The sequence below is a fragment of the Larimichthys crocea genome, chromosome XV (assembly GCF_000972845.2).
Source record: "Larimichthys crocea isolate SSNF chromosome XV, L_crocea_2.0, whole genome shotgun sequence".
Classification (NCBI taxonomy): domain Eukaryota; kingdom Metazoa; phylum Chordata; class Actinopteri; family Sciaenidae; genus Larimichthys; species Larimichthys crocea.
In genome coordinates, this window is record NC_040025.1 from 16,788,640 (window position 1) to 16,809,453 (window position 20,814).

Genomic DNA, 20,814 nt, shown 5'->3' on the forward strand with positions numbered 1-20,814 from the left:
TTATATATAATATATAAAGCACTTTGACACACACAGCACAAATCCCGTGTAGTACAACTGCAGGAAAATGTAATGTGTAAATGATACACTTACCACACACACACACACACACACACACACACACACACACACACACACACACACAATAAGTATTCATTTTCAATTTGTTAATTTTTGCACGTCTTGGCTATTTAGTCATACTATTGACTGAGCATGGTAATTGTCGGATTCAGATAAACTCCGGGCGACCAATCAGCATTGCAGCATGCAAATGTAGCAGGTGTCACCGGGGAGGGCCTGTAGAGGAAACAGATATTTTTAGAATAACACCCTGCGTGCCGGGAGGCGTCTTTCACATTTCACAGGAACAATGACACACATGTGTCTTTAAAAAAGATCTTCAGGTGCATCCAGAGGAAGATGAAACCTGTCAGATAAGTTCTCTCGGTTGTTGAATGATGGCGAGTTCAGCTGTCCAACCTGCTGCTGTTTCTCACAGATGTGATAGTTATGGCTGTCAGATGTGATCATATAAGTTTTTTGAGAAACGGGAAAGAGCGACGCTGCGGCTGAAGCGCTTTTTCCAGATGGAACCAGAGCTGAGGTTGGAGTCAAGTTTGTGGGTCGGGAATAAAAGATACCGGGCGGTCCTGACTGGCTGGCATTTCAACTGGACCGAGGTAGATAAGAAGAATCGTGAGAAGAAAACAAGTAGGTGGTTCCTAACTGTTCAAAACACCTGCCGATCTGTAATATCGATATGCTTTCTCAGCCATGCCGCTGCTAACCTTATCTAAAGCCAAAACATGTTTCCTTTCTGTACAGAACTGACATTAAAAGCCAAAACATGTTTCCTTTCTGTACAGAACTGACATTAATATGACTTATGTTATTCCTTAGATGGATCCTTGGAAACATCACAAATAAAACAATGTTTAGAACAGCTTACATGTCATTTACAGGGAGGGAGCGCTTTAATTGTTCCCATAGCTACTTGAAGAAAACGTGAAGAACAAGTTAAACAGCACCAACATGAAACTCAACCTACTGTACTAAAATAGTTGACTGAAAACACAGGCTACACAGAACTCAAACACCCCCGGGCACAATATTATAATATAGGGCCTTTAAATAGGAAAATAAACGTTGTTTTTCTGATGAGGAAGGGAAAAAATGCAAAGTTTGTATTTGTTGTCACGTGGTGTAAACATGAAACAAACCAAGATACTTTTTTTTAAAAATCTGTCAAGTCAATTTAATTTAATTTATATCATAATATTGTACAGCATACAACACTCTCTATTCTTAGATCTTCGATTTGGAGAAAGAAAAACTTTTAACAAACCCTCAGGAAGAGTAACATGTAGTCCATGTAGTAAAAGTTGTGTGCACAGAACAAACCAACATATTAAAATTCATGATAGTGTTGTCTTAGAAATGTGTTGAAACAAAAGAATATTGACCCTAGGGAGATTTGCCTACCCTGTATTATCCAAATCTCTAGCATGCAAATTATCACTAACAAACCATTCTTAAAGCAGATATTTTGACTTGTCATTAACAGGTCTACCTAATAATCTTGGTGATATTTATGCTATTTTTTGGTGTGCCAGTGAGCCAGTATGTTCAATATATACAGTCATTCATCAACAATCCATTCATCCTTCAATCCATTTCCTGTAAATTATCCTTATCAGGGTCGTGGAAGGCTGGAGTCTATCCCAGCTAGTATTGGGCGAGTGGTGGGGTACACCCTGGACAAGTCACCAGTTCATCACAGGGCTGACACAAAAAGACAAACTCACATTCACACCTACGAGTAATTTAGTGTGACCAAATAACTATTTAATTGCATGTCTTTGGACTGTGGGAGGAAACCGGAGTACTCAGAGAGAACAGACAGACGTGGGGAGAACATGCAAACTCCACACAGAAAGGCCACACACCTTCCTGCTGTCTTTCACTGCTAACCGCTGCACCACGTGCTGCCAAAGAATTAATTCATCGTTAATAATATTAGTAACGACTGAGTTTTTCTTACTATGACATGCCTGTAAGAGAGCTCTGGTGTTGGTACAGCTAAATGGGATGCAGTTAGTATTGAGTTCTTTAATGGCTATGATAAGTATAAACATCTGCATAAGGATAGCGATAGGAGTATCTATTCATTATATGCAAAGAACAATTTTCACTGAAGTTTATGCAGTGTGCCTTTGTCTGTGTGATTAAAGTTTCAGTACCTGTGGCAGAGGTGGTTGGAGTAGAGGAGGGACGGATTGACGTACTGCCACGGAAGTCAGTTGAGGACACAGACAAAGACTTCACAGGTGGGTTCAGATGAGAGACTCTCACTTATGGCAAACACAAGGCCACAGTCAATGTAAATAGGAATTACCCAGTCTGTAGCATTGCACATCTTTTGCTGCCTGAAATGAGATTGTTAATTATTTACATACAGGTCAAAGACACACTAGCATTACTGTTTAGTCAAGACGTGCCTGTAAACCTCCACTCTGCAACAGTTGATATTGTGGTTTTACAGCATGGTTTTGTCTATCATCTATCTCCAGTTTTCTACGTGAAACGCTGCAGCAGTGGCAGCTCTTATGGGTTACTATGGAGACTGGGGCAGACCCAGTTCAGCTGCCCCAGTCGGGTTCTCAGGGACCAGTGGACAAAACACCTAAGGACCGCTCTCAAAACTCACAGTACGGATGGCTCAAAAACTGATATTATGACTCCTATGTATTTGAAATATATAATAATTTTCTGGTTTTCTGAAGTTTTCTGGCTCTCAACAACCTGTTATATTCCAAATATATCTTCCAGGTCCGTTGCGGCCGCACAGACTGTTGGTGTTTATCAACCCATTTGGAGGGAAAAAGAAAGGAAGACAGACCTACCACTCTCTGGTTGCCCCTCTGTTTGAGCTGGCTGGTATCAGCTCTCATGTAATAGGTAATGGTGCATTTATCTGTATGGAGAATAGTTTGATTTGTTTGGAATAATTAATGAAAATGATTTGCAGTCTGTGTGTAATCATAACATTTACTGTTTAGTGACTGAGAGAGCAAACCAGGCCAGAGACCACCTCCTAAAGAAAGACCTGACAGGCTTTGATGGGTAAGAGCTGTCAGAACCATAGTGCAAACACTGTGGTATGAGCGCATTATAACAGCTAAGCTCACTGGGAGGTGCTTTTCTAACAGAAACTCTTGTGTTTGTTTATAACAGTGTGGTGTGTGTGGGTGGGGATGGCATGTTCAGCGAAATACTTCACGGTTTGATTGGGCGGACACAACAAGAGGCAGGCCTTTGTGAGAATGATCCGGCTGTCACTTTACAGCCTTGTCCGCTTCATATTGGCATCATCCCTGCAGGTAACGACTATTATCCAGTATTAATGAAATGATGAAGTTAGATTTAGGGCAATGACAGCACATGTTGTGTTCTGTTGTATCCATTCTAGGCTCTACAGATTGTGTGTGTTACGCCACAGTGGGAGTGATCGACCCTGTAACTTCAGCTTTGCACATTATCATTGGTGAGGAAAGACTTTCACTTTCCGAATAACTGTTTTATCCTAAAATACCTGAACAATTTTGTCAACGGAGCTCCATAGTTTAGCATGTATGGCCCTTATTATCACCCACAATGCCTTGCAGGAGACTCTCAGCCTTTGGATGTGGGTTCAGTCCATCAAGCCTCTGCTCTGGTGCACTACTCAGTGTCTCTGTTGGGCTATGGCTTCTATGGAGATGTACTAGCTGAGAGCGAAAAACACCGGTGGATGGGACCTTTACGATATGACTATTCAGGTACGCATGAGTCATTCAGAGAACAGATATGACTGCATGCTGAATTACATTAGATGCTGTTTTTGTGGTTTTCTGTGTTTATTTTTATCTTGAAAATAAAAATGTGTCACTATGACCAAGATGAGAGGACTTTCATCTGTTGATGTTACACTCATGCTCATCTCATGAAACAAAACCACATTTACTTCCTTTTCTGTTTGTTCATCTAGTGTTGTACAATTTTGGGTTACATAATTGTTCTGCTTTGTCTAGGCACAAAGGTGTACCTGAGCAACAGAAGCTATGCAGGCATAGTTCAGTATCTACCAGCAGACCCGGTGCTCTCCAGCCCAAGAGATAGAACACGCTGCCTCTCAGGGTAAAACAAGATATGACATAATGAATGGTGTATACACAAAGCAATGAATGATAAACACAAAACAGACTTTCAAAAAAAACAAAAAGAGAAGAAGCACACCAGATTACAGTCCCATAAAAATGTTTAAAACATGTTAAACCTCTAAACCACTTCTCTATGTTATTAATGTCATTACCTCAAGATATGTCAAGATATGCTAAATGAAACAACTTATACATAAACAACACCACCACAATGGCCAATGTTGCTCTCAAGGAGAAGTAAATGGGTGCAAGATTAAGCTCATAGTAACATATGAACTTCTAGAAATTATGAATGCCTTTTATATTCTTTGGTTTTTGGCATTCTAATCTTCTCTGTGAGTCCTCATACTTATCAAGGGTATCTAAAAATGATGCCAATTTTAACCTTCCCTTTTAGAAAAGAGAAAGTGTCTCTGGGTGCAGCATCATTATTTTTTAAGCACAATTGAAATGGTTCAAATTCACTGTTTGAGACACCATAGCTGCTACCACCTGCAGCAGGGACTCAGGTGTTGGGTAAACCTTAAGGAGGGTAGCAACCATGGCAAGAGGAACTTGATCTAGATGAAAGGTGAGCCTTGGTTCCCTGTTAGAGTGTACAATACCTCGGTTTTTGTCTGAGACAGCTGCTTCTGGCTGTCAGCGAAGGGTTTATGATGCTCTTATGAATGGGTGTCAAGGTCAAAGAGTTTGTTACTTCATAGACTTTGTGTTGCATTTGTGTTTAGGTGCAGTGTGTGCTCCCGAAGCACAGAAAGACTTTTCCACCACTCTTCAGATTCAGCATCCTTGCACAGCTCCCATTACAGCCAGTTCAGCAATGACTCAGAGGGTAATAACATAATATGTTTAATAACGAAATATTCACTGTGTGTATTTTAGCATAAATCATGTATACTTTAAAGGTTATGCTGCTAGATGTTACACTTGAGCACCAGTGGTTGCATTTTGAATTAAACAGCAACAAAATAAAACTTACCAAAACCTTTAAGATAATTAAAATCTTAGTTATCAGAATGTTGCAGCATAATCCTTCCATTCCACTTCTTTACAGTTGTGTCCATTAGTAAAGAAAACTGTGTCACAGCAATATAAACTCAAACTAATGTTAATCTGAAAAGTAAGGAACACACCCCAGTGTAGTTTTTTTTTGAAAATGGTAAAGTAAACTGGTCCTTAAAGAACAGATGTACAGCAGCGATTTTTTTTAAATGTAGCATCATGATTCTCTCTCTCTCTCTCCAGGTGAGTGGGTGACTGTGGAGGGCAGGTTCAAGTGTGTGTCTCTCACTTGTATGTCCAGCTCATGTCCCAAGAGTCCACTGGGCCTTTCTCCCTCTGCTCACTTGGCAGATGGAACAGGCGACCTCATTCTGGTATGGGACACTCACCCACTGGGATTCCTCAAATTTCTCTACAGACATACAAGCACACAGGACCAGGTATGGGCACCTTCACATTGAAACACATTTGGACTAGCATGTTTAAGCACTGCTTGACTCAATCTCTCTCTGTCGTTCTTCTTTCTTAGTTTGACCTGCCGTTTGTGGAGGTCCACCGCGTAAAGGCAGTCCGTTTTTCCCTCCCTTCTGGCAAAGAAGTGGAAGCATATGAAGAGACTGGAGCCATGAGTGGTGGGATAGATGAGGAGAGAATCTACGTTGAGACTGTAAGCAGGAATGGATCTCAGCAGCAGCTGACAGAGAGAGGCACAGAAGGAGAAGTGACAAATGAGCAGAAGACAGCAGATCTCTTCCTGTGTGGACTGTGCTGCAGCAAAGCTCCTGCTGTGTCAGTGTGGAACTGTGACGGAGAGATCCTGCCTTTCACTGAGATCCTCTGCAGGTAAGAGAGTACATATTGTGCTTTGGGTACTCTCATATGATACTGTATTAACCTCAGGCTGTTATCGTATGTCAGGGTCAAATTTAATTGTCACTGAAATGGTGCACAGGTTGCAATGGTTGAGTTTGGGTTTTTTTTAGCAGTTTTTAACTATGTCCACTTCTTCTCTCAGGATTCATGGCCAGTTGGTTCGTCTGTATGCCAGGGGCATCGAGGACGGAGCAGTCGTGGACAACTGTAGTGAGGAAAATGACTTAAATGTTTGAAAGGACATCCTACACAACAATTCTCACCTAAGTGTTGGAGGGAAAAGTGACAATAGGAATGTTTGTAAGGCAAGGATAATGTGTACATTTTGAGACAACAGCCAGCCAAACTTGCAGTCTGTTATGGCCAAAGTGTTCCTAATATTTCAGGTAATTTTACATTGAAATAATTATAAAATAACTATTTATTCTTAAATGAGTGTTTGTTGAATACTGCTCTTTAAAACACTATCAAAAACTTGATACATCTGTAGTGCAGGTTTATTTTTATATGCAGTTGTGCGCATTGTATTTATTTTCACTTGAGCTTCTGGAGAATGAAATCATGTGGAATGACAACAGAAGTTTCAAGAGAGAAAAAAGGTGCAATAAAAGACTGTTCTGACTCCATTTATGATTTATTGTCAACATCGGCAACTGTGTTCTTTTCGTTGTACATATACAATCTTGCAATAGTGCTAAATTGGTTTAAAAGATTATATCATTTAAAATATCTTGATTTAAATAACACATGAAAGAGCTTATACAATAGGAGGATACATTTTCTTTTAAACACTTGTTCATCTTTGCTGCACTTCCCACGGTCCCCCGAGTACTGGCAGGATCACCTGATGTGTTATTGGTTAGAGTGTATATGTATTTGCATGTACGTGTTTGTAGCTAGACCATGCACCTGGTAGAGACAAACACAGGTGACAAGAGACAACATCAGTCTTCTGCACGCAGCTAAAAAAATCTAACAAATTTATCATTGGAATGATGATAATTGTAAAAAGTGAATTGATTGTTAAAACAAAACATGCATTCATGCATTGTGAGACATAACCTGTTCCAGAGGTTTTGTTTTTTTTATTACATTTATTTGAAGTTCAAGGCACCTAACTGGAAGTGATTCATACCTGAAACAGGATATGCATATTTGTCTCCTTTGTTATTTAGAGAGTCAACTGTTGTTACAAACCTGATCAACAAGCCCTCCTAGCCAGGGAACACACAGGCCTGCTGTTTTTAACATTCAAACAGTTGTGTAGAGATTTTCTTGCTCCACAAGTCTCATTTCTTACAGGCAATGTGTTAGGTGTGGCCAAGGCTGTTCAAAAGTGGAAGAGTGAACAATGATTTATTTAGAAATTTACAGGTGAACACTTAAATCATGTTCTTATTTTTTATCTTCATTCTGGTATGATTCGGGATTAAAAGTAGAGGTATTTATTTTCCATGCAGACAAAATCAGACAACAGTACAGCGGTGAAAGATTGCAGTAAACTTTATTGCTTGTAAACGTTGCTACAGTGGTGTGTGTAACAGAAGGCATCATGTTGTGCGGGGCTGCACCCACTTGTATGTTCCTTCATAGCGGAATCCCACCCTCTTCACAAGATCATCAGCCTCGTTTGGACCACGACTATGGATGCAACAAAGAAGAGACATGAGGAAGAGAAATTAAAAGGGAAAACCTGCATCGTGTTTTTAGTTCTGTCTCATTAAACAGATAAATTTACCTTCCATATGTGTAAGAGATGGGCTGTGTTTTCTCTGCCTCTATTTGGTGTAGGAGGGGGGTAAAGATCCTCCAGGCCTCCCGTAACTCATCACTGGGACAGAAAGAGGAAGAGTTCAGGTCATAAAATACCACAGTGTAACAAAATACCTTGACACTGAACTATGAAAGTAAATATTACAACCAACCTGCGGACAAAATGCATCTGATTTCCACAGAAGACATCCAGAATGAGCCTCTCATAAGCATCTGGGAGCTTCACATTCTGGTAAAAGAAAAGAAAGAAAAACTGTAATTATATATGCTTATTTTAGGTTGAGTAATCTTGATTTATATTAAATGGACAGTCTTTGTTTGAGAATAGAATATGATGCACGGGATATTATATTCTGGTATACAATATTAGACAATGGTATTAATATTAATAGGTTGCAAACATTATTATTACAGCCTCTATGTTATTTTTAGTTTCTAAAAAATAATCAATCACGCTGTGAGACATTGAATACTATATCAAATGTCACCTTAAAATCAATAGACTTTAAGTAACATGATATATTGTAGTATATTAAAAATCAACATTTGACTGTTTAACTGAAGTGTGAACTTACTGACACAAATAAAACGATTTATTTGCATTGATTTAAGAAAATTGGAGAAACAAGTTAACTGCAGGCTGCAGCACCTTATATCTGCTCTTGTAGGTCAGGTCTAGCTCTGTCTCCTCTGGGCTGAAGTAAACCCCAGGCCTCTTGGTTATCATCTTCAGGTAAATGGCTTCATCCGGCTGCACCCGTACCACCAGCTCGTTCCTCTGACAGCGTTCGGCAAAGATGTCTCCTGGCACGTCAGTGAACTGCAGACGCACTTCTGCCTTCCGCTCATTCAGGGCTTTACCACAGCGGAGAATAAAAGGAACTCCTAGTGGACATGAAGGGAGAAATTCAGAGGGAATGTTGTAAAACGTGGGTTAGGAGGGAGGGAAAAAAAAAAAGAAAAAGTTTTCTCTCACCATCCCATCTTTCATTCTGTACATAGAGCACAGCAGTGGCAAAGGTTGGTGTGCAGGAGGCTTCTGGTACAGTGGGGTCATCAAGGTAACCCAGTTTGGACTGGCCCTCCCCCTCAGGGTCCCCCACATACTGGCCGAGCACCACATCTGACACAGCAACAGGGGCTATACACTTCAATACCTTCACCTACAGCACAATGTCAATGAGACAACAGGGTTGCAGTGACATAGACAGAAAATATGCATAAATGTCCAACTATCTCCAACCATCCAATCATTGATATTACCTTCTCATCCCTCACATCATCTGGGTTGGTGGAAGCAGGTTTCTCCATGGCGACCAAACAGAGCATCTGGAGGAGATGATTCTGCATGACATCTCTATATCAAGAAACAAGAAATGGAATCAGGCCAAGTAGGGGGTCTAGTGTAAGAATAAAAATGTAATCAGTGTTTTCACTTTTATCTGAATTTACTGTATCTCACCGAATGATACCAAAGTCATCAAAGTATCCTCCACGGCCCTGAGTGCCAAAAGGCTCCTTGAAGGTGAGGACCACACTGGCTACACTGTTCCTGTTCCATATGGGTCCAAAGATGCGATTTCCAAACCTGAAGGTAAGAAAATAAAACTGTTAAAATAAAAGACTCAATGTCAGCAACACAAGAAGGAAAAGATAAAGGTCAGTACTTGTGAATTCCAGAAAGCTCATCTATGATGTTTGGGTTTATACCAATGGTAAAATTCTTGAAAATGTGTGTATGGTGCTTGTTACCTGAGTACCATGAGGTTCTGGACCATCTCTTTGCCTAGGTAGTGGTCTATGCGGTAGATCTGGTCCTCTGTGAACAGGGAGAACAGGTGGGCTGACAGCTCCTGTGAGCTCTGGAGGTCACGGCCAAAGGGCTTCTCAACAATCACCCTGTTCCAGCCTCTGTTTTACAAACACAGTTGATTAGTATAAAGTAATCAAATAGTAAGTAAATCATTGTTTTTGTAAAGTTAAACAGACGCTGACTTGGAGCTCGTGCAGTGGTTTCTGATGTTTGTGCTGACATGGTGGTAGATGGTGGGTGGTAGAGCCAGGTAAAAGAGTCTGTTGGCGTCAGCTCCCCCAGGTAGAGACAACAGATGAGCGTTGAGTTGAGAGAAAGAGCTGTCGTCATCATACCTGCCTCTAAGGTAGGAATTCCTACTGAAGAAGGCTGAGAGACTCTCACTCTCTTCATCAGTGACCTGAGTGAAATGTAATAATGAGTCCTGAAAACACAACCCAAGCAATCTTGTCTTAGATAGCCAACAATGAGCTTTAGGTAAAATACCTTCATATGAGGCAGACATGCTGCCTTGATGTTTTCGATTGTCAGGTTAGACCTGGCAAAACCCACAAAATAGGTGTCATCTGGGAGGAGGCCATCCCTGAATAACCACCTAAAGGTGGGGCAAAAGCAGTTAGGCAAAATATTAGCCAAGGGTCAAACTCCTCAGAATACTAAGTGAGCAAACAACTCTTAAAGCAGCTCTGCCTGTTTTTGCTGTTTGAGCGGCAACTCACCATAAAGTTGGATAGATCTTCTTTTTAGCGAGATCCCCCTGTTTAAATAGTACAAATAAAAAAGAAATCTGATCATGAACTTCTACTGATAATCACTATGGTTTAAAAAAAACAAGCAAGAGTCCAAAGAGCAGATCAGCTTTAAAAATAAATGCCCACAGTTATATGGAGTGAGTGGATCTGTTGATTAATGTGAGAACTTTGAGCACTCGCTCTTTACTGGACTCTGACACATCATGTAAAATGTAAAGAGATTACTAAAAAAATAAACAAACATATACAGGGACAACATATATAACAACTAGACGGCTAAGAACAGAACAAAATGCTCTTTCAATGCTTGCATGTCAACATGTGCTCATTCCTCTGCTTTCATATACAGATTACTACACTGCAATATTCCCCAGTGAATTGTTCTCCTCTGAGGCATTGTGTCAACTCTGCTGGCCTCCTGTTGCCATTTTAAAAATGCCTTTTTCACCAATTGTAGCTTTATACAGATAGAAATGTAGAAGAATGAGCTGATAAAAGCAACTAAGACAGTTTATAGACTTTCTACAAGGCACTGAAACAAACGGGTCATTTCAGTGTTAAGTTCTCATAAAAGGAAATTGCAAATATATCAGATATAAATTTAGAATAGAGGAAACAGTGGTTCTTCGTGTTGTAAGAAGTTCAGAGATTGTACTCACAGAGGCTCCAAGGATTATAAATATATGTGTGTTGGAGTGAGTGGACTGGTCCTCTCCATAGAGCTCCCTCCTGAGCTGTCCAAACACCTCGGAGCGGGTCAGCGGCTCAGAGCTCATCTTCTGATCCATCTGGTCTCACTTTGTCCCTACTGTGGCTACTCTTACCTTCCTACGGTTACATGACACACACATAGTATGTTGAAATCTCAATAGTCATCCTTGCCTTGCAGAAAACACTCGGCAGGTTAATGCTGCCACCTATTGTTGCCAAGAAATAACGCCTGATTTAAAATATATAACCTATGCCCTCCAGCCCGTCAAGTCTAAATCAAGTCGACCAGGAAAAAAAACCTGCCCATTCACTTTAACTCACATTTCAGGTCTGCTCAGGTAAAGCTGAATAACAATTGGAAGGAATGTGTCTTGCTCCTAAACCACTCCTTGGACAAATGTTACGCAAACCTGAAATGCCTGTGACTGAGAAAGGCTTTACACACAGTGGCGATACCAATACCAAATGATTTAATATGTTACATTTATAACATTTATAACCTATTTAAAAGGGTCTAAGTTAATTATTGTTACACAGGACATTGTACACTCATAAATCAAAACCATAATTCAGCTATAACAAAGGAAATTCCACTTCTAACGCAAGACTCCTACTGTATACATAAACTAATATAATTTATCAGGACAGATCAAAGCTGTTGGCCACAACTCAAATATATTTCACTGTTTAACACTGTAAAAATACAAATGCAATACAAATAACCATTTATCTGATCCAACAAATCAGAATTTTTATTTAAAAAAAAGACTCTTACTCTTTGGTAAAACAAATTTTAACATTCATTGTCAGACAAAAAAAGTCACTAAATAGTGATTTTCCAAGCTGGAGTGTGAATTCATTGAATTAAGATCACTGCAGTTGACAGTCATCGCCCCACATTTAAGGTGCAACTCCTGACGTCCACTCTCTGTTCGATAGTCCCCAACCACCTTTAAATGTTTTTCTGGAGTTTCCATCATAAATATTTGTCTTAAACCGTTAAGGCCAACCCGAGGCTCTTCAACAGATGTGACTGTCTTTACTTAGTCCTCCACCTTAATTTGTCAACTCAGTATGGCCAAATGCCTCTAGCTCCGCAGCATGAAGCCCTTCTGGATCAATCTTGAGTTGGCTACTTGGAACAGAGTCTGAGGAAGGGGTCACAAGGTGCCAGAGGTCACCTGATGGGCAGACTGGGAGGTCAGCTGAAAGTCCAGTGCTGATAGACATCAAAAGCATTACAGTCGCTCATCTGAACCTGGCTTTCTTTCAGCTGTAAACATTTCCCGCTACTGGGATTCTTCAGAAGCTTTTCCTAGAGAGTAGCATAAGAGAAAAGAATAATCAATACAGAAGCTGAATAAATAATAACATCTAAGTAAAACACTTCATATACTGCATTCACTCCTGTATAAATGATATCTTGGGCTATACATTTATTTGCTTTCTAGAGTTAGACAAGAATATTAATAGCACTTTCACCTGTCAAGGGTCCTGTAAATATAAGGCTATGGCCAGCATGCTGGTTAGCTTGACTAAGTATAAAAGCTGGAAGCAGGCAGTGGATCATACGTGGTACATTGATGGTATTCACGATTATAATGCATTAATTTATTTCACAACACTACAAACACTCTGGATATACAAAAAACATCAGATTTTTTTGTTTGTTTGTTTTGTAGTTTTAGTAAAAATGAAAGAAGGAAACTAAACATCTAAACATCTCTTCTGTATCTTATGCTATACCCTCGAGAGGACTGCATGCCATCTGGCTGAGTGTTATAAAAATAGATGGAGTAATGCTCCTTTTCCTGCTTTGTTGGCATTTGTTTACGTCTCACCAAAAAGCCCAGACTCACTGCTACTTGGTTGAAGTGACAGAAACACAGCTGAGCCTTTACAGTTAATCTAAGCTTTACTCTCAAGCTCACTTATTAACATGTTATATCGCATTGTTTAATCTGTACAAAAACCAAAGCGTAAAACAAGCTCTTTGTAGTTTTACTAGGGGTGACATAATATTTTTTGACTGGGGGTATTGACTCTAGCTCATGGTGACAACTTGACTCAGGAAGTTCTATGTTCTTTTTAGTCATTTATGCTAAGCAGCAGCCTTTAGTGATCCTCACCTCTATAAAGACCCACTCCTGTTGTGGCGACAAACTCGTGCCCTTCCCCTTCAGCTGGCATAGATCGATCTTCACTGGTTCCGGCTGGGGTGTGGCATGAAGACACAGCTGCTTTCCAATGTTATGACGCAGCTCCTTATGAGATGTGTATTCAAAGTACTGGAAGAGACCAGTTAGTCAGTTAGAGACCTAATTGCTCCAACCAGTCCAATTATATTTAATTCTTAAAGTGTCAGTCAGAGTCATTTTACCTGGTTGCCTCCCATGTTGTGACATTGGTACATTATCACTGCTTTACCTCCCTGGTTGTTCTCTCCAACATCCAGACAGGTATTAGATCCTGAGTTTTTAATCTAGTGCAAACACAGATACGGACACAGGGCAGTTACGCAACATGCACTGTGTGCTATATCACTGATATCCACATATGGACACGGGAAATATGACTCACTGCTCCAAACTTTAGTGGGGTTAAGTCAGGAATGAAGGCCTCTGGGTAGACAGTGTTTAAGTACCAGCTGAAGTTCTTGCAGTGAAGCCTCTCTCTCAGATTCAAACGTTCAGAGATGTCCCCATAATTGTTCTACAACAGTGAAACAATGACTTACAATTACATTCCGATCACCTCGTTCTAGCACAGTATATAAAGAAGTGTATCCTAACATTTGAACACTGTTACTCCGATGAGTAGGTCATACTGACCTCACGGGCCATACGTTCAGCATTGCTGCTGCGGCGATAGTAGATGTTCTTGTAGTCATCCATCCAGACCTCAGCCAGGCGCACTTGGTTGCGAGTGATGACCTCTGTGCCCTTGGGGAAGGTGTGAGGGCTCTTGTTGCGGAAGACATGACCCACCACAGAACAAGGGATGATCTCTAGCTGACCCCCACACTGCCACACCTGTGATTTACATATGATGCAAATTGACATTCAGACTCCAACTTGACAATGACTATTGATAATTATTGAGTAATATATGAAATTGTGGGAGTAACAATGAAGAGACTAACCCTGAAAGACATCTCTATGTTTTCGCCGCCCCAGATCTCCATTTTGTCATCGTATGTTCCAATGTGTTCAAAGTATTTCTGGGAGATTGAGAAGAGACCTCCGGCAAAAGTAGGCGTTCTGAAATTTTCATGGGCAGATACAAAAGCTTTAGACACTTAAATGATTCAGGATGCTCAAAGTGAAACCAACATGATCCTTCTTACTTTACAGGGTAGGTTTCATCCTTGCGCAGCTTCCTTGCATCCTCTGGAATTGGTTCCCAGCCAAAAGTCAGACTCCAGTCAAAGTTACCACGGTTGTAAGCGCGATTTGTGGCCACAGGTTTGTTGAACTGAAAAGTGTTGAGGTCAATTGTGGTGATCTCTGGGCTAACCACAGCAGTGGGCTCTTCAACAATGCGGGCCAACAGGGGCTCTAGCCACCCATGGAAACACTCACCTAGACGAGAGGAAGGACACTTTAAATCATGTTATATTTACTTCTTAACTTCACCACCAATCAGTTTCAGGTGTAGAGTCAAAGCATGACTTCACAGTGCCTCATATCAGGCACTCTAATAAAAGGTACATTTTCCAAACATGCACAGATGTTTGTTTCAATCATGCTGTAATTAAGAGTTCTCTGATAGCAATATATTGTAGCTGTAAAAGTTAATAATTGTATATGTCTACTTAAAGTTTTACCTGGAAGTTTATTAAACACTATGTGAAGTTTTAAACTGTCCCGAAACATTGTATGTACATTTTTAGTAAAGATGGAAAACAGCACATGAACCCCCTCACCGTGGCAGTGCTATTGCCCCAATGAGCTACACAGAGCTGCTTAAACTGACCACTGTGGCTTGTGTAAGGTTGTAGTGTTGGGTGTGTGTGTGTTTCCTCACAGTGTGCATCGAGAAAGGTTAGCACTTCGCCTTGAGCGACGCTGGCACCCAGCAGCCTGGCAGTGATGAGGCCTTTCCTCTCCTTCTGTCTCACTACACGGACAATCTTCAGCTGACTCACATAATCGTCCAATTGGGTCTTCAGGTGATCTGAAAGAATAAAAAAAAGACAACATTATTGTGTCTCATCTTAATTAGTGTGGATGCTTTAGTATGAATTGTGTGTTTTCCACACAATGCTGGAAAGCACTTTAAGGACTTTTATTGAACTTTTTTCTACCTTCTATACTTTTTTACAGTATTATGCTTTTTTCAACAAATGTTTACACTGTAATTAAATGTGTACTACTACTACTACTACTACTACTACTACTACTACTACTACTACTACTTTGACATAGACATGCAGGGCTTAGACATGTTAAAAAGTTCACATATTTTATAAATTAGAACTTTTGTACCCACAAACACTCGCAGCACCATTGTGTTCAGGATACAGTGCATTTCTGAAGAGAACTGCAGGGTCAGCGGTACAACTCCTGACTGTTCTGCAGCGTGAAGCATTTGTGCTTTGAGAATTTTCAGTTGATTCATTTCTGCAATTCTGGCAATCCCCTAAAAATCATTTTTTCTGTCAGCATTTCCACGGCATTTTCTCAAGGAGATACATTTGTCTAGTTTTAAGATTTAGGAGGGTCTATTAGCAAAGTATGGCAGAAATGGAATATAATAATAAAAATGATTATCTTTAATGTATAACCTAAAAAAAGGAATAGTTTCTGTCACTTTAAAATTAGTTCTCTATAAGGAGCTGGTGCTCTTCCACTGAATCAGCCATGTTGACCACCATGTATCTACTGTAACCCAGAGTGGACAAACCAAACACTGGCTTCAGATAGGGGCCTTGTTGCGTTTCACTGTAAGTTCTACTACACAGTTGGAAGAGGAGGTGCCTGTGCACTGGACCTTTAAATGAGCAGCAGTGGTTAAAGCTTTAATTTACCTTGCGGTAGTTATATCAGACTATCATATTGAGTATTCAGTGTGGTTACAGATGCAGCAGAGAACATTTTGAATCACACGTGCTTCAAACACATAAACAGAAGTGGTAAGTGACCTGTTTTATTTCATTTTTTAAATGAAGCAGCATGCAGCCTTAGAGATGATATTAACAAGCAATGATCATATTCACATTGCTAACAGAAGTTGTACCAACAAAGTGGAAGCATTGGTAAAACTCGATCACACTTCCCTTTTAAGAGTAATTATGACCACACTGCACACCCGCATTTGTCATAAGTTTCAGTCTACATAAATCCACCAACCACATGTCTAAACGTTTTGTACCCGAGCAAAAAGGGAAGTCTAAGTACAGTAACTGCACATACAGCTGAGGCTAATGGCTGAGATGACTGACGGATAACTGAAGATATTTCAAGCGCAGTCAAAATGCCATTAAACATAATATTACATGTATAATTATCCAACAATACATATAGCAGTGTGCCTGACTTCACTCTCACTAGTTCACAAGTTCTTTTTTATAACTGCTACTTTTATTTGTTTCTCTACAGGTCTGGTCAGAGTAGTGTCAACTGCTATGGAGTGTGTATTTAAAGACATCTAAGCAGAGCGTGTGAACTGCAGCAGAAGTGCACGTCAATACGTGGCACGATACAAGATAAACGACAAACTAATGAGGTAAGGACAGGTAGTTACAGCTATAAAAAGGCTGAAAAGAATGCTTCTTTTACCCATCTACAAGTCATGATTGTCATTTACACTTGTGAGGAGGCGTTTTTCATCGTAGCTGTCGTGTCACTTTTGTCAGCTCTCATAAAGGGCGCTATTATAAAAGGATGTTTCACTGGAGGCCCGCCTTAAGGACACAATAAAATACAATGGGTCATTCAAATTAATACCTTACTGTTGTCTCCATGTATATTTACACAGTTCAGCCATTTGTAAAACCCCACCTATGTGTTATTATATTGTGTTATCTTATCTAAGCTCAAGCCGTAGTGACTGGAATGCTGCCCCAAAAACCTGAAGGTCAATTTAATGACAGATAACTTGACAACGATCACTGTTTCCCTGCATGTACTTTATTTAATATATAATCCACCAGAGCTACACATAGTGATTTTCTTTGTCATTTAAATTTGTCTCTTCACTGTCAAAACTTTGTGAAACATAGAGTTTACTCTCAAACAAGGTCTTTTATATTCTTCTTTCAAGTATGTCTTTTTAATCATGTGTGTGTGTGTGTGTGTTTAGATTTTTCATACCTGCAACACTAGCATCATCTACCAAGATAATCTCTTTGAGCAGGATAGCAGGAGATGTGTGCAGGACGCTGTAGACCGTCCTCAGGAGGGTGGACCATGCCTCATTGTGGAAGACAATAATAACACTGGTGGTAGGCAGGGGAGGACAGCGACGAAACTTCCTCTCCACACACCTGAGCAGGGAGAGCCATGTCGAAACACAAAGAGAGACAAAGAAAAGTAAGAAAGAATTCAAAAGTGGGTTGCATATCTGATGAAATGTCCATCACGGACTCTTCGCGCAGTGTCCTGTAGAACACATGCTTGTTTTCAGATATTTAAGGCCTGCTGAGTCACACACCAAATGCCAAGAGCCGAAAGCAGTTAGTAATTAAGACCTGTGACATGTTCAGATGCTAAGTTGGAGAAAAACTTACAGTGAGAGGAAGCATTTACAAGAACACAGATAATGTCTTTGTGATGATACCTGCTGGAGCAATATGAAAATCCATGTAAATAATTAACTGCTGAGCATGAGCCCAGACTAAACTATTATCTGGCCTGCTGTGTACATGTCAGCACACTTCCTGGTAAAACAGTGATTAGTCCAAACTTTCTAGTTTATTTTGAGAACATGTTCTTACTCTGGAGGCCTCGTGTCATCCCCAAGACTACGGCTAAGTGAGATGCGGTCGCTGGCAAACTGGTTGAAACAATGCCGTGTCATACCCTCCTCCTTCTCCTTCTCCTCCTCTGGGGACATGTTGTCTTTCTGAAAAGCTTTTCCATCAGCCCCGGGGCTTCTGGGGTCCTGAGGCAGTCTCTCAAGGTGGGGTTTAAGCTCAGCTTGAGCATAGAATCCAGCAGGGCATTTGATATCCTCTGTGGGCTGCACATGTGCTGGTGGCTGTGGTGCTCCTATCTGGAAGCCAATGTTGTTGACAGCATCTCGGACCAATACCATCACCTTGTCCCCCTTGTCCACCAGCTCTCGAAACCAAGGGTCATCAAGAGATGAAGAGCCAACATCCCTCTGGAGAACCACTAGGGTCACCATGAAGATAATCCCCCCAAGGATCACCAGTTTCAGGGGGGACATACGCCGGCGTAGAAACAAACGCATGTTTTAGAATGTCCTCGAGGCTGTTAAAAACAGAAGAAAAAACAAAACGTATTCTTTTGAAGCCGGTTGCAAAATGTCAAGTGAGAGTTCCACCTCAGCTCTGAACCCTTACATGCCTTTCCTCGCCAGTTATTCAGCGCGTTAGTAGTAAAATGAAGACAACAAGCGAAAGAAAAATCTCTTAAACCGGTTTGTGCGTCTGTGCGAGTGCCATAGCAGCAGGTAATGTAGCCAGCCCTGCTCCTCCCTCCCTATCTCTTCATAAAACAGTCCCACTGGGGCAGGAGGAGAGAGCAGGGACGAGGAGGGTGTGAACAAACACACCACACCTCTCAGTGAACACCTGAATTCACCTGCTCTGGCCACAGTCCTCCAGGACCCACGTGGGGCCTTGACACTGCTGGCTCAAACACAGCTCCCACACCAGTTAATAAATGACTTGCTTGCTTTAGACACCTCCTCCAAAGACACCTTACCAGTAATGAAAATCATTCATCTGCTACAGGAAGTACTGTTTGCTATGTGAAGCATAACCCGATCATAATATCATAGAGCCTTGACACAATAAAAGGCTGTTTCCTGCTATGTGGAACAGGATATCTTTACAATGTAGGACATCTGCATGGTCTATAGGTGATCACTGATCAGTTCATTTAGAGACTCACTCTTACTTGGTCATAATTAATTTACTCTATTCTCAAGCCAGCCTGCTTTATAAATAATTCAAGAGGACACTCTTTTGGTGTCCTAGAAATGGGAAACAACCACAGTGTGCTTTTCATTTGTGGGTGGGCAACCTGTTTGACCAGTTTGTAGACACAACAGTCATGACAAAGGACGAATAAATAAATAAATAACCATAAACATTAAGTTATGTGGACCTGTCAATGTGGATTTACTGACACATAACATTATGTCCCATCGGGCCACAGACAAGCGTGAAAGTCAGACAACTTAAAAAATGTTTCCACTTCCCTACATCTTAACTTGAAGCACAAGCAGACAGACTGCGGTCAATAAAACAAGCTGAGCACTGAAGCAAAATGAAAGAGGAAGAGTTGGCGAAACTATTGCTGCCTTTCTCTTTCATTAAACATATTGAAAGCTCCCGACATCATGTTTAATCTCTCTTTTAGTGGCCCTAGAAATCACATATTTGACAGCTGAAGCGGAGACACGCATGACACCAAGACACGCCACCCAAAGCTTTATTTTTAACTGTGTACTTCTTCAGAAATGCTGCCACTTACCTAAACCTAGAACGAGACAGTTGTCGCCTCCACCTGTTCCGGCTGATCTGATTATTCACCTGCAGTTTGCGGTCTTTCCAGTTTGTTGGGAAACTGAAGTTATGAACGAACCAGGATACAACAGTATTGCATCCTCCCGGCTTTTTCCTTTAAACCGGACAGGTGCCATTTGTTGAAAATGATTAGCAGCAGTGAGTCCCCTGCTGGCCGCGTGCGTCAGGTATTTCCGTGCAGCGCGAGTAAATATACAAATGCAATAATAAATAAATAAATAAATTTAAAAATAAATAAATAGAAAATTAAAAATAAGCAAAGATAATAAGATGGATAAAGCCATAAAAAAACAAACACACACACACACAAAAATAAAATTTGAATATTTTGCAAATACTGTATTGCGCAGCTTTCATGCAGCTACTGGAGGTGAAATATTTAAATATGAGACAAAAATCAGTATAAAGCAAACAGTGAAAACTAAACAAACTAAATAAACTTTTATGTATTACAGACACGTTACACAAGCCTCCGTATCACCAGCCCATTATCCTAACATTGGTGCTTTTTCATCAGGGATTAGGAGGAATTTATGTCGCTTAATTAATGTTCACCATAGAGTGCTGTAAGTGAACATCGCCATTACCTCAACAGAAATTCATTATTCATATGCAAGCAATTAAATACTCTCTCCTGTATCACCCTCTTGAAACTGTAGACTGATTTATTCAGAAAAGGAGAAGGAGGCGTCTCTCAGGTTACTGTCAGAGGGCGAAATCTTGATTGTAGGCTGTTGATTGACATGAGAGCTAAACAAATAGAGCAAAAATAAATAGAGCAGCACAAGCTGTATGGTGAAATTAACTTTCTATGATGAAAGAAAGAATACATTCTCTTAATTCTTAGTGAATTGTTGAGAATTAAGTGTTGTGATGTCTGTAATAGGCTTATTTTTATTTATTCCTCTCTATAAAGCTTAATAAAAACAAACAAAAGGTAGGCAGTGGTCTGGTTCTTGATTGTAAAATTAA

General features: G+C 40.4%; 3 protein-coding genes across 3 annotated transcripts; 1 reads left to right on the forward strand and 2 right to left on the reverse strand.

Annotated features, from left to right (window-relative positions):
- The first annotated feature begins 287 nt into the window (after positions 1-287).
- On the forward strand, positions 288-6,700 carry zgc:158263 (ceramide kinase family protein). Its single transcript, XM_010748175.3, has 13 exons — positions 288-711; positions 2,232-2,327; positions 2,571-2,708; positions 2,830-2,958; positions 3,060-3,123; positions 3,235-3,380; positions 3,470-3,544; positions 3,666-3,818; positions 4,071-4,176; positions 4,928-5,031; positions 5,445-5,641; positions 5,731-6,044; positions 6,217-6,700. Exons 1-13 carry the CDS (start codon positions 588-590, stop codon positions 6,308-6,310), a joined length of 1,740 nt encoding a protein of 579 aa, XP_010746477.1. The 5' UTR covers positions 288-587; the 3' UTR covers positions 6,311-6,700.
- Positions 6,701-7,561: 861 nt separating this feature from the next.
- On the reverse strand, positions 7,562-11,410 carry LOC104932859 (glucose-6-phosphate 1-dehydrogenase). The gene is made up of 12 exons (XM_010748187.3): positions 11,072-11,410; positions 10,380-10,417; positions 10,147-10,255; positions 9,843-10,060; positions 9,600-9,758; positions 9,310-9,435; positions 9,111-9,204; positions 8,824-9,010; positions 8,497-8,732; positions 8,000-8,076; positions 7,813-7,905; positions 7,562-7,715 (listed from the first exon to the last, which is right to left on the reverse strand). Exons 1-12 carry the CDS (start codon positions 11,198-11,200, stop codon positions 7,625-7,627), a joined length of 1,557 nt encoding a protein of 518 aa, XP_010746489.2. The 5' UTR covers positions 11,201-11,410; the 3' UTR covers positions 7,562-7,624.
- Positions 11,411-11,842: 432 nt separating this feature from the next.
- galnt6 (UDP-N-acetyl-alpha-D-galactosamine:polypeptide N-acetylgalactosaminyltransferase 6 (GalNAc-T6)) lies at positions 11,843-20,007 on the reverse strand. The gene is made up of 11 exons (XM_010748213.3): positions 19,790-20,007; positions 18,061-18,559; positions 17,438-17,610; positions 15,150-15,299; positions 14,470-14,704; positions 14,266-14,383; positions 13,955-14,155; positions 13,704-13,835; positions 13,504-13,605; positions 13,253-13,411; positions 11,843-12,438 (listed from the first exon to the last, which is right to left on the reverse strand). Exons 2-11 carry the CDS (start codon positions 18,537-18,539, stop codon positions 12,325-12,327), a joined length of 1,863 nt encoding a protein of 620 aa, XP_010746515.3. The 5' UTR covers positions 18,540-18,559; positions 19,790-20,007; the 3' UTR covers positions 11,843-12,324.
- Positions 20,008-20,814: the final 807 nt, after the last annotated feature.